The following is a 15,571-nucleotide window of genomic DNA, read 5'->3' on the forward strand; positions in this document are numbered from 1 at the left end:
GGATGACAACGCGCCCTTTGCGAGGCTCCCGGGAGGATTGCATGTGGTGGGAAACTGCAAAAGCTTGGCCCTTGGAAACGCCCAGTAGAGTTTTCTAGCTCCTTCTCATGTGGGCATCTGCTCATTTGGCCATGACTGAATATCAGACGCCTTACCAGATAAGTAAGGAAGACATTTAAAATGAAAAATAAGCCGTGCATGGCGGCGTATGCTTGTAATCCCCGCGCTTGGGAGGCTGAGACAGGAGGATCGCACGGGTTTGAAGCCAGCCTCAGCTACTTAGTGAGGCTTTCGGCAACTTAGTGAGACCCTGTTTCCAAATAAAATATAAAAAAAGGTCTGGGAGTATAGCCCAGAGGTAGAAAGCCTCTGGGTTCCACCCCCAGTACCACCAAAAATAAATAAATAAATAAATAAATAAATAAATAAATAAATAAAATGAAAAATAAACAGGTGGTCGTAGTGGCACAAAACCTGCAATCCCAGTACTTGAGAAGCTGAGTAGGAAGGATCACAGATTCGAGGCCAGTCTTAGCAATTTAGCAAGACCCTCTTAAAAAAAATAAAAAAGCCGGGAGTGATGGTGGATGCTTGTAATCCCAGTTCTTGGGAGGCTGAGACAGGAGGATTGCAGGTTTGTGGCCAGCCTCAGCTCTTAGTGAGCCCCTGTTTTAAAATAAAGAATTTAAAATAGGGTTGGGGGTATAGCCTGGAAGTAGAATGCCCCTAGGTTCAATTCCCAACATCACAAAGATAGATAAATAAATAAATAAGTAAATGAATGGTCTGGGAGCATAGCTCGGAGGCAAAATGCTCCTGGGTTCAATCCTCAGTATCAAAAGAAAAAAAGCAAAGAGAAAGGGGGTTGGGATTCCCACACTGCCCCTTTGAGGGGACAGCTTTGCGGGGTGGCGGGGTCAGGGGCATTCACACACACACACACACACACACACACACACACACACACACACACACCCAGCCCTTCAGGAAGCCTCACCACCCAGCGGAGCCACAGGCTGGTCTCACTGGCCGTGCGCAGAGTCACGTTGGCTGGGGCCATGTCCGGGGGTGCCTGGAGGGTCTGGATCTTTCTAGAAGGCTGGCTGGGTGGGCTGGTGCCCACGATGTTCACCTGGCGCATGCGGAAGCTGGGGCGGGAGGAGGGGCACAAGGCGGTGAGGGCAGGCCCTGGGCTGAACCCCGCGGGGGCGGGCAGCCCTCCCCTCGTCCGCTACCTGTAGTAGGTGAAGGGGTTGAGGTCCGGCACCTCCATGGAGCGGGCGTCCGGCTCGTTGCTGAGCTGGTGGATCAGCAGCCACTCCTCTCCCTCCCCGACCACGCCCACCTGCAAAAGGGGGCCCACGGGCCTCAGATGGGGTGCTCCGAGCCCCAGCTCCTGGGAGGCGCTAGCTCAGGCTGGAGAAGGTCTTGGTCCAAATCCCAGGGCTCACCGGGAAGACACCAAGTGGGCCATCACCTTCCTGGGCCTTTAACCATGACCAGCGTGGCCGGAGGCCTCCAGGTTAGAAACACATTCCCAGGCTCCCTCCCAGCCTCTGGGAAGCCCTGGGCGGTGCCAGAAACCTGCTTTAACACGCGATTCTCCTAAGTGCCCTGGGGCGCTTATAAAAGCTCTCAAACAGCTAAATCTGAATCAGAATTTCTGGGGGTGGAAGGCACGTGCTGAATTTCTGAATGCTCCCCCAAGGATCCCAGGGTGTCCGCCAGCCGAGGAAAGGGCTGCTGGCGGCAGGGCAGCGGGCTCTTTCCCCAGGCTGCCCGTTGCTACCTGGGGCACTGGGGGGATTGGAGAGTGGGGTGTTCTCAGATGCCCGAGCGAGGTGGGAACAGTACAGGGACCTGGGGGCATTTTGGTTTACAGATGATCCCCAGCTTGCTAGGAATAAACTTAATTTTTCTTCCTTTTTCTTTTTTTGCAGCCCTATTTTTTTTTTTTGCAGTACCAGGGATGCTGTATCACGAATTGACACTCCTCAGCCCTTTTAATTGTGTGTGTGTGTGTGTGTGTGAGCGCGCGCAGGTGCATGCGTGTGTGTGTGTGTGTGTGTGTGTGTATGAGACAGGATCTAAGTTGCTGAAGATCTTGTTAAGGGCTGGCCTCTAACCTGGCATCCTCCTGCCTCAGCCTCCCAGGTAGTTGGGGATTACAGGTGTGGGCCACTGAGCTTGGCTTGCCTTAATTTTTTTTGACTTTAGGATGGTGGGAAACTGACATACATTCATTCAGTAGAAACCAGACTTTGAATTTTCATCTTTTCCGGGGCTGGCAACAGGTGGCAAGGGCCTCCCTCACAAAGCCCAGCCGCGGGTTAGCGGGAGTTCTCCGAGCAGGTGTAAGGGCGGCCGGGCTAAGCAGGGATGCTCGGCAGGTCAGCTGTATTGAATGCACTTTCTATTTATGACATTTTCAAGTTCCAGTGGACTTAGGGGGATGGAACGCCATTGAAAGTCAAGGAGCACTCATCTGGCCATGATGCTGGCTGTGAAAATCCACCCTGGCTGAAATACACGTATCCCTGGGCATTCAGGAGCTGCCCATGCCGGGGTGGGGTGCAGGCAGCTGTCTGGGCCCTGGGCCCCCTCCCTCCCCAGCAGGCTCTACCTGGGCTTCCACCAGCCAGCGAGAGATGGAGGTCTTCCCGTCATAGCCGGGCCGGAACTGCAGGGTCACGGAGCGGGGGCCAATGTTGGAGATGCCCAGGTTGGTGGGGGCCCCGGGGAGCTCTGGATAGGGCCAACAGGTGGGGAAGTAGTGCAGGTGAGTGTCGCCCCACAGGGAAAGGCTTTGGGGGCCGGGAGGAGGCTGTGTCCCACTGTCCTGGAACCGCCCCACGCAGGCCAAGGCCTCATCTGCTGACACCCCGTGTTTCTGTGTCTGTGTACACCGTGTTTACACTAGAGAGCTGAGACAGATTTGGGAGCAGAGGGGACCTCCCCAGGCCACGCATGCCAAGGCCCTCCTGTGGGAGCCCAAGGCCGCACAAAACCAAGCTGGGCTCAGGGAGAAACCATTCGGGATTGGTCCTCTCCTTCCTCCCCCCTTAATGACTGAGGGAGGCCAGGAAGGTGCGGACAGGAGGCAGCTCTGATTTCCCAACCAGGAACCCGGGAATCTCGGGGCTCAGGATAAACAGAAGGGCGGAGACTCTGGAGTTGGGCTGTCTGAGCGCATTGAACTCCACCACTTGTAGGCTGTGTTTCTTTGGGCAAATCTCCTGCCTCTCTGTGTCTCAGTAAAACAGACAATACCAAGCTCAGGGTGGCTGTGAGGATTCAGTGAGCAGATGTATATACAGCTCTGAGCTCCAGGCTCAGTGAGCACTACGTAAATATGTCACTGTTACTGTACACACACACACACACACACACACACACACACACACACACACGGCTGATGGGAGCCCAGGTGTCTCTGTGGCAGGGCCAGGGATCCTGGCCAGGTCCTGCAGCATGGCTTTACTGATTTAGATGTGAACACGAGGTCATCTAGCTAACTCACTGTGTATACAGATGCAGGAACTGAGGCCCAGAGGGGACACTCGACCTGCCCCAGGCCAAGAGCTCCGCTGAAACAGAGCTGAGGCTAGCCCCGCGCCCGCCATGGAATCCCACTTGGACTTCCTGGGTGGCTGTGAGAGTCGTGCCCTGCCTGATGGGGTGCCAGGGCCTGGGGTGCAGGAGGGATGAGCAGAGGGGACAAGGGAGGGGCTCCTGGGGCCTGTGCTTTGCCAAGAGATATGGGGGAGACAGCAGAGAGCCCAAGGAGCCCCATCCAGAGACCTGGGGTCCTGGGGACTGAGCAGCTTGGGGGTGGGCTCCAGGACCCCGACCATAAGGGGCAGCTCTCTGTGGGAGGAAATCCTGTCTTCCCGAGGGGCAGGGTGCTTCCCAAACCGGGTGCTGCTCCGGGAATGGCGGGGCCACCCACCTGGAGGCACCCCCGAGGAGATGGTGGAGGCGGACACCTGGCCCTGGCCCTTGGAGGTCATGGCGGCCACCTCTATGGTGTAGGTGGTGAGCGCGGTGAGGCCCGTGACGCGGTACTCCAGGGTGACATTGGGCAGGTAGTGGGTCACACGGGTGTTGGTCCGGTTGTACTCCTCCCAGGATATCCTGTAGCCTGGGGAGAGACGCCCATGTGCTGTGAGCTTGGTTGGGACTGTACAGCGGCCATGGCCCTGGCTGTAACTCTTTGGTTCTCAGCAGCTGGATGGCTCGTCCCCATTGGGGGCGATGGGGCCATGGGGGGGGGGTCATGAGGTCCCAGGTGTAGCCTCAGTGGGATGTCTCCACCAGGCAGGGGCAGGGATTGGAGGACAGAGGGCAAGTCCTCGGGGCCCCAGAGACCTTGAGGTCCTGATGACCTGGGGCGGGAGGTGCTGGGGTGCTACAGGCGCCAAGAGCCAGGAATGCCTGGGGTGCTGGGGGTCTGACGAAGACCAGCTCGAAGGCAGGGGCATGGAATCGCTGGCCTTCCCGGGCCCCGGCCCTCCCGCTGGCCAGGACGCCTGGGCGCCTACCTGTGAGGATACCGTTCTTCTCTCCCGGCTCCTGCCAGCTGACCTTCAGCGAGGTGTCCAGGATGTCACTGAAGCTCAGGTGTCCCACCGGCCCGGGCACTGCTCCCCAAAAGGACCCCATCCCACCCAGCGCCAGTTAGAACCAGAGCAGGAGCTCAATCTGCAGACAGCCGCGGGTTCAGGGGTGCCCCCGAGCATCCCGCGGGGCTGGGTGGCGGGGGCGGGGCACCTACCGTCCTCGTGGGTGCGCACCAGCTGGGGGCTGCTGCGGGGCCCGTCCCCCGGGGTGGTGAAGCACAGTACTGAAGTAAAGTACTCGGTGAACTTCTTCAGGCCCGACATGAAGCCCACGTGGATGCTGTCTTGAAAGTTGGGCCGGGCGGTCACCATGGTAACCTCCTCTTCCTGCTCAGGCTCCCAGGCGATCAGCTGGGGAGAGTCAGGGAGAATGTTCCAGAAGAGGACGGGGCCTCTCCCACAGGCAGGGCTGATGGACGGGGTGGGTGCAGGAGTCCAGGTCCCTGCAGCTCCTTGTCCCGCCCCAGGGCAGGGGTGGGCAGAGCTGGTAACCCAGGCTCCAGAGCCCTGTCCCTATTGCCCTCTGTCCCATGTGCCACTCAGTTCTTGAACCTCGGATTCCTGGCGAGGCTGGTGCTGGGCGCTCCTCCGCACAGATGTCTGTCACCTGATTCTAACCCCCCCCCTCCAAGGGGGAGGCATTTTACCAGGACCAGCTCATGGCTTGCAGACCCGGTGGGAAACTAAAATTGAACAAGGTGGGCCCCCTTGTTCAAAACGGATTCCAAGACCACAGGCACAGAGCATTTAACCCAGGGTGGGGCCCTCCTAAACACAGAGCTCCGGGCAAAGCACAGGTTGCTTGTCCATGAAGCCTGCTCTTGAATTTACAGAGGAGACGGAGGCTCAGAGAGCAGAGTGATTTACACCCATCACACAGCGAGGGGAAAGCCGAGGGTCTCGTGTTCCAACCTCTGGACTCTTACACCCTTCTGCCTACCAACTGGGCAGCGTCTCCCCTGGAGTTCTCCAAGGTCGCTACCCACAGAGCTGGGGTTTTAGTTTGTGGGTAACTCTTACCTTTTGTGTGTGTGTGTGTGTGGGAGGGTATCAGGGACTAAAGCCAGGACCATTTTACCTCTGAGCTATACCCTCAGCCTTAAATAAATTTTTTACTTTGAGTTGGGTGTGGTGAAGCACACTTGTAATCCCAGCATTTGGGAGGCTGAGACTGGAGGATCGTGGTTCGTGGACAGCCTCAGCTTCTTAGTGAGACCCTGTTTCAAAATAAAGAATAAAAAATAGGGCTGGGAGTGTAGCTTGGAGGTAGAATGCCCCTGGGTTCTATCCCCAGTACTGCCAAAAAAAAAAAAAAAATTATTTTGAAACCAGGTCTTGCTAAGAATTCACAATATCTGACACCCAATCAAAATTTTTAGCTATGCAAAGAAGCTGGACATCAGAACCCCTCCCCAAAGATAAGGTGGCCAATGGCATCGGTCCAGATACAACAGAGCGAGCTAGGGGATCGCCAGGCAAGGCCTTTGTAAAAGTCACTATAAATACCAATCTTCTCAAAGGTGTCAAGTCAGTCACGCAGATAACAAGGAAAAACAGGAATTTATTGTTTGCATAAATGTATGTATGTATGTATGTATGTATGTATGTATGTATGTATGTATTTACTTTGTGGTGCTGGGGATGGAATCCAAGGGCATTCTACCTCCAAGCTACACTCCCAGTCCTATTTTTTATACTTGTGTGTGTGTGTGTGTGTGTGTGTGTGTGTGTGTGTGTGTGTGAGAGAGATACTGGGAATGGAACCAGGGACATTCTACCTCCAAGCTACATCCCCAGCCCTACTTTTTATTCTTGATTTTGAAACAGGGTTTCGCTAAGTTGCCAAGGGGCTCACTAAATTGCTGAGGCTGGCCTTGAGCCTGCAATCTTTGGTCTCAGCCTTCTAAGTACTGAGATTACAAGTGTATACCGCCACACCCGGCTCTTACTCCCTTGCAGTTTTTCCAAGTCAGGGCTCCGTCCTATCCGCTGTCTGGAGGTGGGGAGGGGTGCATGCGCGCTTTCTCTCTGCGGGGTCCTCCGAGGGCTTCCTGAGCCTGCCGCCCCCTCCCTCTCCTCTCTTCACCTCCTGCTCCTGTTCCCTGGGCCCTTCATCTGTCTCCAACAATGACAGCTGGTCTCTGAGATTTCTCCATTTATTTGAAGTTGATTAAATAGCAATTAATGGTGAAAAGCTACACTCGACGAGTCTTAATAAGCATGGGTATTTATAGATATATAACAATACCATGCCAATGTGTCCCGATTAACTCACGCCTATAACAATGCTTAATCTCTTCCTTTTCAGGGCTGCATGTTTATAAAGGATGTTTTGAAATTTAATTGGTATTGTGAAAAGATAGCCTATAGCCAGTTAATTAGACACTAATTAGACCCTAAAAATACTAATCAGAAATACTAAGTGGCATTTAATAAGTATGTTAAATATCCTCTTTATTTTAGTTATCTTGTTTCATAGCAATTAAATTGCCGAACTTCTTTGGAGTAGATGAAGAAACAAGTTTAATGTTTCAATTTAATTTAATTAATGTAAATTTGAATTAATTATGCCATTGGAATTGTGTGGTGTGTTCCCCAGCAAGGGTAAAATTTGGGTAAATATTATTTTAGTAGGCTTAAGCCAATTACAATCACCATCGTTTTTTAAGAAATCAAAGAAAAAGAGTGTCTCTAGCAGGTGTCTTAAAACAACATCACTGGGCTTGGCCCCCTAAAATGTCCCATAGGAAGCGGGCAGGTAGCAGAAGTGTGGTTTTGAGGACCAACGATAGAACGGGTTGATTCTCAGCTTCCATCATCTGATGATGGGGAGCCGAGGAGGGAGGCAGCTGCCCACGCTCCTGGAGGAGGCACAGCTGGAGTTTCGAGGGCAGGGCAGTGTATCAGTCCTCTAGCTATTGGAGTTACAAAAAACAGGGAGAAATCTTTCTGCCTTTCTTCTTCCTCTCTCTCTCTCTCTACAATCACACAGATTCTCCTCAAAAATTCTGGAAGGATGTGTATGAAACCAGCAGCAGCGGTTTCCTGGAGTAGGGAAAGTAGAACCAGGCTTTGGGGTTGGGCAAAGTAGAACCAGGCAGATGGGGGCGGTGGTGGGAGGGAGGCTGGTGTGTGTGTTGCTGAGGATTGAATTCAGTGGAATTTTAACTCTGAGCTACACCTCAGTCCTATGTTAATTTTATTTTGAAGCAGTGTGTCACTAAATTTCTGAGGCCACTTAGTGAGGTCCTCCTCAACTTAGTGAAACTCCTGTTTCTTAATAAGAAATAAAATTGGGATTGGGCTGGGGGTATAACTTGGAGGTAGAATACCTCTGGGTTCATTCAATCCCTAGTGTGTGTGTGTGTGTGTGTGTGTGTGTGTGTGTGTGTGTATTCCATTTAAAGAGTAAACTAAAAATTAAAAAAAATCAAATGAGGGCTTTTTATTTTTTATTTTTGCAAAAATAAAGCAGGGTGTGGTGGAGCATGCCTATAATGCCAGGACTTGAAAGGCTGAGACAAGAGGATCCCAGGTTCAAGAACAGCCTCACCGATGTAGCAAGACTCCCTCTCAGCAACCTAGTGAGGCCATTTCAAAATAAAAATAAAGAGGACTGGGAGTTTAGTTTGGAGGTAAGGCACTTTTGGGTTAAATCCCCAGTACAAAAAAAAAAAAAAAAGTAAAATGATAGAGACATCTACCCTTTGACCCAAATATCTCATTTCTCGGTTTCCAGGTTTCTATTTTAAAGCTTTACAGTGCAAATAGAATAAGTTGTATGCAGAGAGGCAACCGCTACAGAGAGGCTGGTTATAATAAAAAAACTGAAAAGAAACAACCGAAAGGCTATCGCTAGGGAACTAGTTATCAAACTACATGTTGGAGTGCATACGGATATAAAGGAGATCTTTACATAATATCCTCCTGTGGAGTGACCTCCAGGGTGTAAATAATAAGACAGTGTGAAGGAGAAAGTAGGAAAGTATACTGTCGTTTATCCAAGAAGGAGAGGACCACATTGATATGTATATCAATGCGCATGTGCCTGATTTTGTTGTGTAGTACTGGGGGTGGAACCCAGGAGCATTCCATGTCTGAGGTGCACACCCAGTTCTATTTTTTATTTTGAAACAGGGTCTCACTAAGTTACTGAGGACCTTGCTAAGTTGCTGAGGTGGACTTCAACATTGCGACCCTCCTGTCTCAGCCTCCCAAGTCCTGGGGTTGCAGGCCTGCACCATCCACACCCAGCTGGTTACTGTTTCAATTACAGAAGCAGAAGGAACCAAGCAAGCAACCAAGCAAGCAAATAAGCCAACAAACCGCCCAGAACACCCCGATGGAGCACGAGGACCAGGGCTGAGGAGGAGGTTTTCTGGAATTAGCTTTGTATATTTGACTTTGGAGCCATGTAAATATTCTACATAATTACGGAACAAAATTAAATTTAAAAAATCAATCCCTAAAAATTGAAAACAAAATGAAGCCAATAAACCTAATGGGGTATCGAGCCGTAGCAAAATTACAGGGAGAGAAACTATTTCAGAAACGTCACTGCACAGCCACGTGGAGTGCCTCCCTCGTGGGAAAAAGCCTAAGAACGGGAAGGATTGCAGATCATCTGAGGCGATTTTTGGTAATCATCGTGTTCATATTATGACTCCGAGACTATTGTGTGTGTGAGCGTGTCTGCGGGGTGGGGGGGTGAAGTGGGAGGTAATTATGTGGCTGGTGTAGGAACTGGATGTTCGGGATGGAGGATAGAGATACAGCCAAGGGCCAATGAGATGATTAAAATGCTGTGGTCCTGGAATAGAATGGGAAGCATCAGTATGCATTTTGTCTTAAAAAATATTTCTTCCTTGTTGCCCATTAACAAGGTCTAGAAACAACGACAACCCCTGGGGCCAGGAGCACCCCAGTGTCCAGACTGTGGTATCTAGTTATCATCGTCTTCTAAAAGAAACTCAAGCACCTTGAGGAAATGGCAGGTTCCTGGGGGCACAATGCAGGCGGCTTATATGGCCCAGAACATCGTGTCATGCCAGACAGCAGGGATGCTATTGAGGACTCCCAGACCAGGTAAAAGAACTCAGAGGGCCCTCAATGTCACGAGTCAATGGCGCATCCACAACGGGATTGGGGCATGAGAATCCTACCCAAAGCAAAACCAAACACGCCTCTCTCCAACCCAAATGCACTTGGAACCAATGCACTCCAACCCAATGCTAAGGAAGCAATTCATGATCCTGACGGAAAGCGACGGGTAAGAATGGAACATTTACCTTGCTCTTCCCAAACGAACTCAATGTTCAGGTAGCCCCCCAAAATGATGATGGCCAGGCGTGGTGGTGTGCGCCTGTAATCTCAGTGCTTGGGAGGCTGAGGCAGGAGGATGGCAGGTTTGAGACCAGCTTTAGCCACCTCGTGAGACTCTCAGCAACCTAGAGAGATTCTTTTTCAAAAACAGAATAAAAAGGTGTAGAAGAAATAGCTCAGAGGGAGAATGCTCCTGAGTTCCATCCCTAGTACCATTAAAAAAATAGATGAGAAAAGCAGTTTTTTTTTTTTTTTTTGCTCCTTGTTTTTGGTACTGGAGATTGAACCTGGGTGTACTCTATCTCAGAGCTATACCCCCAGCCTTCTTTTTAAATTTTTCTTTCAAAATAGAGTCTCATTAGGTTGATGAGAGTCTTACTATTTGCTAAGGCTGTCCTTGAACCCACAAGCCTCCTGTCTCAGCCTCCCAAATACTGGGATTATAAGCATGTGCCATCTTCCCTGGACAATACTGTTTTTTTTTCTTCTATTTTTTAAATAGCATTTCAGCTGATAAATCTGAAAGAAATGATAATATTTTCCTATCCTCTTTTTTTTTATGGCACTAGGATTGGAACCAAGAGGCTTTCTACCTCCGGCTAGACTCCCAGACCTATTTTATATTTTAATTTGGAAACAGAGTCTCACTAAGTTGCTGAGAGCCTCACTAAGTAGCTGAGGCTGGCTTCGAACCTGTGCGATCCTCCTGTCTCAGCCTTCCAAGTGCGGGGATTACAAGCGTGCGCCACCACGCCCGGCTGCTATCCTCATTTTTTTTTTTTTATGTGGTGCTGGGGATGGAACCCAGAGCAGTCCACCTCCAATCTACACCCCCAGCCTTTTTTCATTTTTATTTTTTTAGTTTGAAACAGGGTCTCAGTAAGTTGTGGAGGGCCTCACTAAGTAGCTGAGGCTGGCTGCGAACCTGTGATCCTCTTGTCTCAGCCTCCCAAGTCCTGGGATTACAAGTGTGCGCCACCACACCTGGCTTCCTATCCTCATTTTGCAACCCTTGCTGAAGTAACAGATTATACAAGGGCTGTGGATAGCCAGCACGTAATGATAAGAGACAGCCAGACCCGGTGCCTTCTCTTCTGATGGAAACGCACTATCCCGTCTAGGAGGTAATATTGCTGGGGGAAAAAAATTCATCCAACCTGAATCTGACTAGCCTCCAGCTCTGTGTTCCAATTTACAGCCAATACAGTATTCAGAGGAATGTGTTAAATGACCCCACGGGATGCAATCAGCAAAATACAGGCTCCAGGAAATTCCTTACAATAAATGACTAAGTTTCTTCACCAAATAAATTAGAGAGAGAGAGAGAGAGAGAGAGAGAGAGAGAGAGAGAGAGAAAGTAAGTAAGTATGAGAACCTGTAGATCAAGGAAGACCTTTAAAAATAAAAACGTTACAAAACCTAACCAGTCGCAGTCGTGTGGACTTTTATTTAGATCTTGATGCAAATAAACCAGCCAGCACCAGAAATTACGTGGTAATCAAAGAAACTTGAGGGCTGGCTGCGCATCTAATGCTGTTAAAGGGACTGTTGACATTTCTAGGCTTGCCAATGATGATGCAGTTACTGTGGTTTTGTTTTAAATAGAGGTCTTAATCTATACTTTTTTCGACGAAAGCCTCTATGGATGATGCGCTACAGTGCCTGAAATTTGCTTCCAAATATTCCCAGGGAGGAGGCGGAGGGCCAGGGATTGACTGAGTCCATTTGGCTGGGCTGGTCCTTGCCGAAGCTGGGGACAGGTATGTGGGCATTCTTCTAGTTCTTCCCTCAACTTTGGTAGATGTTAGAAAAATTTTCACAATGAAAAGCATGAAGAATGGCCTTCTTTGTTGCAGGTAAACAACAAGCAATCACTCTTTTTTCCCCCCTCTCTCCGTATGATAGATACACTGACGGCCAAGGGAGCAGGAAAAACAACAGCAACCCTGTTTCATTCATCAGTACTGCAAAATTATAATTAAATGCATAATACAGGTATTATTTTTTGCGGGTCTGGGGATGGAACCCAAGGGCATTTGACCTCTGAGCTACACCCCCTGCCCTATTTTTTTTTTTTTTTAGTCTTTATTTTGAAACAGGGTCTCTGTAAGTTGCAGAAGGCCTCACTAAGTAGCTGAGGCTGTCCGCGAACCGCGATCCTCCGGTCTCAGCCTCCCCAATGCTGGGATCACAAGCGTACGCCACCACGCCCGGCAGGTTTTGTTTTTTAATGTCATAAAATAAGCACAAGGTCTGGTTTGAATCTGAGCTTTGGCAGTTGTTACTGTTTGACCTTTACAAGTGACTTCCCTCGTGCCTCAGTTTCTCTCTAGAAAGTGGGGTGATGAACATGATACTTATTTCTTAGGGCTCTTGTGAGCTTGCAGGGGAGAGTGTGAGCGAAGAATTTTGCATGCCGCCCGCCACAAGGACAGCACCCATCAGCACCAGCTCTTCTCATTCTCCCACCAGCCCCTGTGCTCAGAACATGGGAATAAGTTGTTCTTGCCCAGCTCCTAGGTGCGGCCACCGACCGGGCCTCGCAATCGGAGGGCTTGGGCTTCTGCAGCCTCCTCTCGCTCTAAGCTGTCCTGCCTGCTGACCAGCTTCCCGCCTCTGGGGAGCGGCCTGCCTTAGACGTAGCTCGCTCTCTGGCATGTTGAGTAAGAGCTGTGCTTAGACCTGGCAGCGAGATGCTAATTGTTCCCAGCTCGGTTCCCGAGCCCTTGGAAGTGCTGACCTCTTCCTCCCTTGCCCGCCTTCCCCTGAGTCCCAATTAGGAGCCTTCCCCAGCCAGCCAGCACCGAGCCTGCGCACCCTGCCCCGGGACCAGCCAGCACCGAGCCTGCACACCCTGCCCCGGGACGGGCTGGCTGCCTTCCTGGGATGAGAGGCCGGGGCCGGGTGGGTCAGGCTCGGGACCATCCCTCCTTTTGGCTACTTGCAACACAAGGAGAAAAGTCTCTCTGCAATTTAATCTCATTCCATTCCTGTCCAGCCTCCCCCACCGGGCACGATCGTGGATCGTGGCCAAGGCCGCTTGCCCTAGGAATGCTCCTGGTTGTGGCTAATGTGCAAACCCAGTGCGGAGGGATGCGGGAGGCTGCAGGATGTGGAGGGGTCACCTCAAGGTCACCAGAGCTCTCAGCTCAAACCCAGAGCCAGCAGCAGCTCCTCCCTTCCCTGCTGGCCACCCAGGGGTGCCCCTCAAATGCTTTCTCACTTGCTACACTTGGAAGGAGCAGATGCATCCAGTCTCCTGCCCCAAGGTGTGGGGGCAGCAGGCACTGTCCTTTTAAAACACAGCACAGCCAACAACTCTGAACTCGAATCCCAGCTACTTGGGAAGCTGAGGCGGGAGGATCACAAGTTTGAGGGCAGCCGGGGCAATTTAGTGAAACCCTGTCTGTAACAGAGAAAAGGCTGGGTATGTAGCTCAGTGGTAGAGCACCCATGGGTGCACTCTCCAGGACTACCAAAACCAAACAACCAAAAAAACAAAGACAGAGGAACTTGGGAGGCTGAGGCAGGAGGGTCACAGGTTCGAATCCAGTATGCAGCAACTTGATGAGGCTCTGTTGCAAAATAAATAAATGAAAGGGGCTGGGGATATAGCTTGGAGGTAGAATGTCCGTGGATTCAATCCTTAGTAACACACACACGCACACTAAACACTGTGCAGACTACACACAGGGCAATCTGTCTTCAGCTCCCAGGCAAGGTGCTATTTTGAGGGAGGGGCAGACCCAGGCCTGGGGCCCGAGGTCCACGGTCCAGGACAAGACCATTGGGAAGCCCTGACCTTCTGCACACTCACAGCTGCAGCAAATTTCCAGGCACTGCTGCTGCTACCCCTGTGACTGGTTATCAGTCGCCACGGGCTGGAGTGTATCCTTGCAAAACTCATCATGTCCAAGTGCTGACCCCAGCGTCCCCCAAGGGGCCTGTCCTGGAGGCAGGGCCTTTAAACAGGTGGTGAAAGTTACATGGGGTCATAAAGCATGCCCCGATCCAGTGTGACCACTGTCCCTATGAGAAGAGGTGACCAGGCCATTGACACACAGGAGGGGCGACACACAGGAAGCCGGACCATGGAGGGAGGCCGGCAAGAAATCAATTTGGCTGACGCCTTGCTGCTGGACTTCGGGCCCCCAGAGCCATGAGCATGTTCCTGTCTGCTGTTTAAGCCACCCGTCGGGTACTCTGATGGCAGCCCTAGCAAACACACACATCACTCCTATCCAGATTGTCTTCCGAGCGCTTATGATGTGTTTGTCATGGAGCTGAACACTTGACAGATATCAACCTGCTGGAGCCTCCTGGGATCCGAAGGCAGAGGCCTCATTTCCATCTGCATGTCCAGAGAGGACGCCTGGCTCCAGCTCCTCAGCAGTGGTGCCGCGCAGGTAGTTGGTGCTCAATTAATACCCACGGACTAAGTACATATAAAGCTCGGGCATTTGAAAGCACTCATCTAAGAAGCCAGCAAGAGGTGGGGGAGGGGTTCTGGCCCAAGCTGGCCGAGTCCTAAACCCTTCCCCTTCCCCACACTCCACAAGGGGTCAGCTGTGGTGGGAGGACCTCCCGCAGGATGAGCTCTAGGGCTGGGTCGTCCTCACAGGTATGGCCACACCCAGGCATTGCAAACAGGAGCCTTCCCTCCCTCCCCCGCGCTTCTCCAGCCCCTGCCCTCCCCGGGATGGCCAGGGCCCTGTACCTTGTAGCCCTGATTAATGCCGTTGATGAACTGGGGGCTGGGGGCATTCCAGGTGAAGCGGATGGTCGTGGAGTTGGTGGCTTCTGCGTGCACGTTGCCCGGGGGCACTGTGGGAACTGGGGAAGGAGAGGAAGGGTGGGTGGAGGGGCCAATCCATCCCCCTCGCCCCGTTCAGTAGAGGACTCACAGGGACGAGGCCCACAGCCCCTGCTTGGCCACCCCCCCGACTTCTCCCTTGCCTGCAGACTGGAGGCGCTTTCCTAGTCTCCGGATTAGTTCGGGTTTATTAAACCTCACCTGGCTCACCTCAGAGAGTACTGATAAATACAAGCCACCCATATGCAAAGTCTCAGGTGCGGTACCTGGGCGGGTTTCAGGCAGAAATGGAGAATGGAAGCTGCTTTGTGGTCTAGTTACTGCAAAAACCCCACAGAGGGTCGCAGGACCCTGAAGCCTCTGCTGTGGCCCCCTTCCTCTGTGTCCTCCCCTGACCTCTGCCTCGGCTTCATCTTGGCTGCCCACCCTGCGGGGCTGAGCACAGGGGAGCAGCCAATTTGGATGCAATAGCAAGGGCCTGAGGTGCTCAGGACTAGACAGGTGGAGAACCAGACAGTACAGGGTTTGCAGAAAGGGACAGACCTGCTGCTGCCCGGTCCCCACCCACCTCCCTGCAGCGTCCACTCGGTGACTTTGCTGCTGTAGACGCCCAGCCCAGCACTGTTGTAAGCGGCCACTTCGATCTCATAGTTCGTCCAAATGATGAGGTCCTCCAGCAACAGGTTGTTGACGTCAGCATCCGTAATGTTCTTAAACTGGTACCCAACAGGCAGCCCGGCCAGGCAGTACCTGAGGGGAGAGGCGGGTTCAGGGTCAGCTCGCTCAGCTCGTGTCTAGGAAGTGGCCCGGAGCGGAA

General features: G+C 51.9%; 1 protein-coding gene across 1 annotated transcript in view; it reads right to left on the bottom strand.

The window, feature by feature from the left end:
• The window catches only part of SDK2 (sidekick cell adhesion molecule 2), a gene marked incomplete at its 5' end in the record, with an annotated part of 304,863 nt that overhangs the window by 61,236 nt on the left and 228,056 nt on the right, over positions 1-15,571 (bottom strand). The window contains 8 exons of the mRNA XM_080712340.1: positions 998-1,148; positions 1,236-1,345; positions 2,624-2,745; positions 3,950-4,141; positions 4,542-4,640; positions 4,775-4,970; positions 14,659-14,774; positions 15,323-15,504. Of these exons, the coding sequence (XP_080568466.1) occupies positions 998-1,148; positions 1,236-1,345; positions 2,624-2,745; positions 3,950-4,141; positions 4,542-4,640; positions 4,775-4,970; positions 14,659-14,774; positions 15,323-15,504 (1,168 nt within the window). The remainder of the gene's footprint in view (positions 1-997; positions 1,149-1,235; positions 1,346-2,623; positions 2,746-3,949; positions 4,142-4,541; positions 4,641-4,774; positions 4,971-14,658; positions 14,775-15,322; positions 15,505-15,571) is intronic.

Source organism: Muscardinus avellanarius, assembly GCF_963383645.1.
Source record: "Muscardinus avellanarius genome assembly, chromosome: 16".
NCBI lineage: Eukaryota > Metazoa > Chordata > Mammalia > Rodentia > Gliridae > Muscardinus > Muscardinus avellanarius.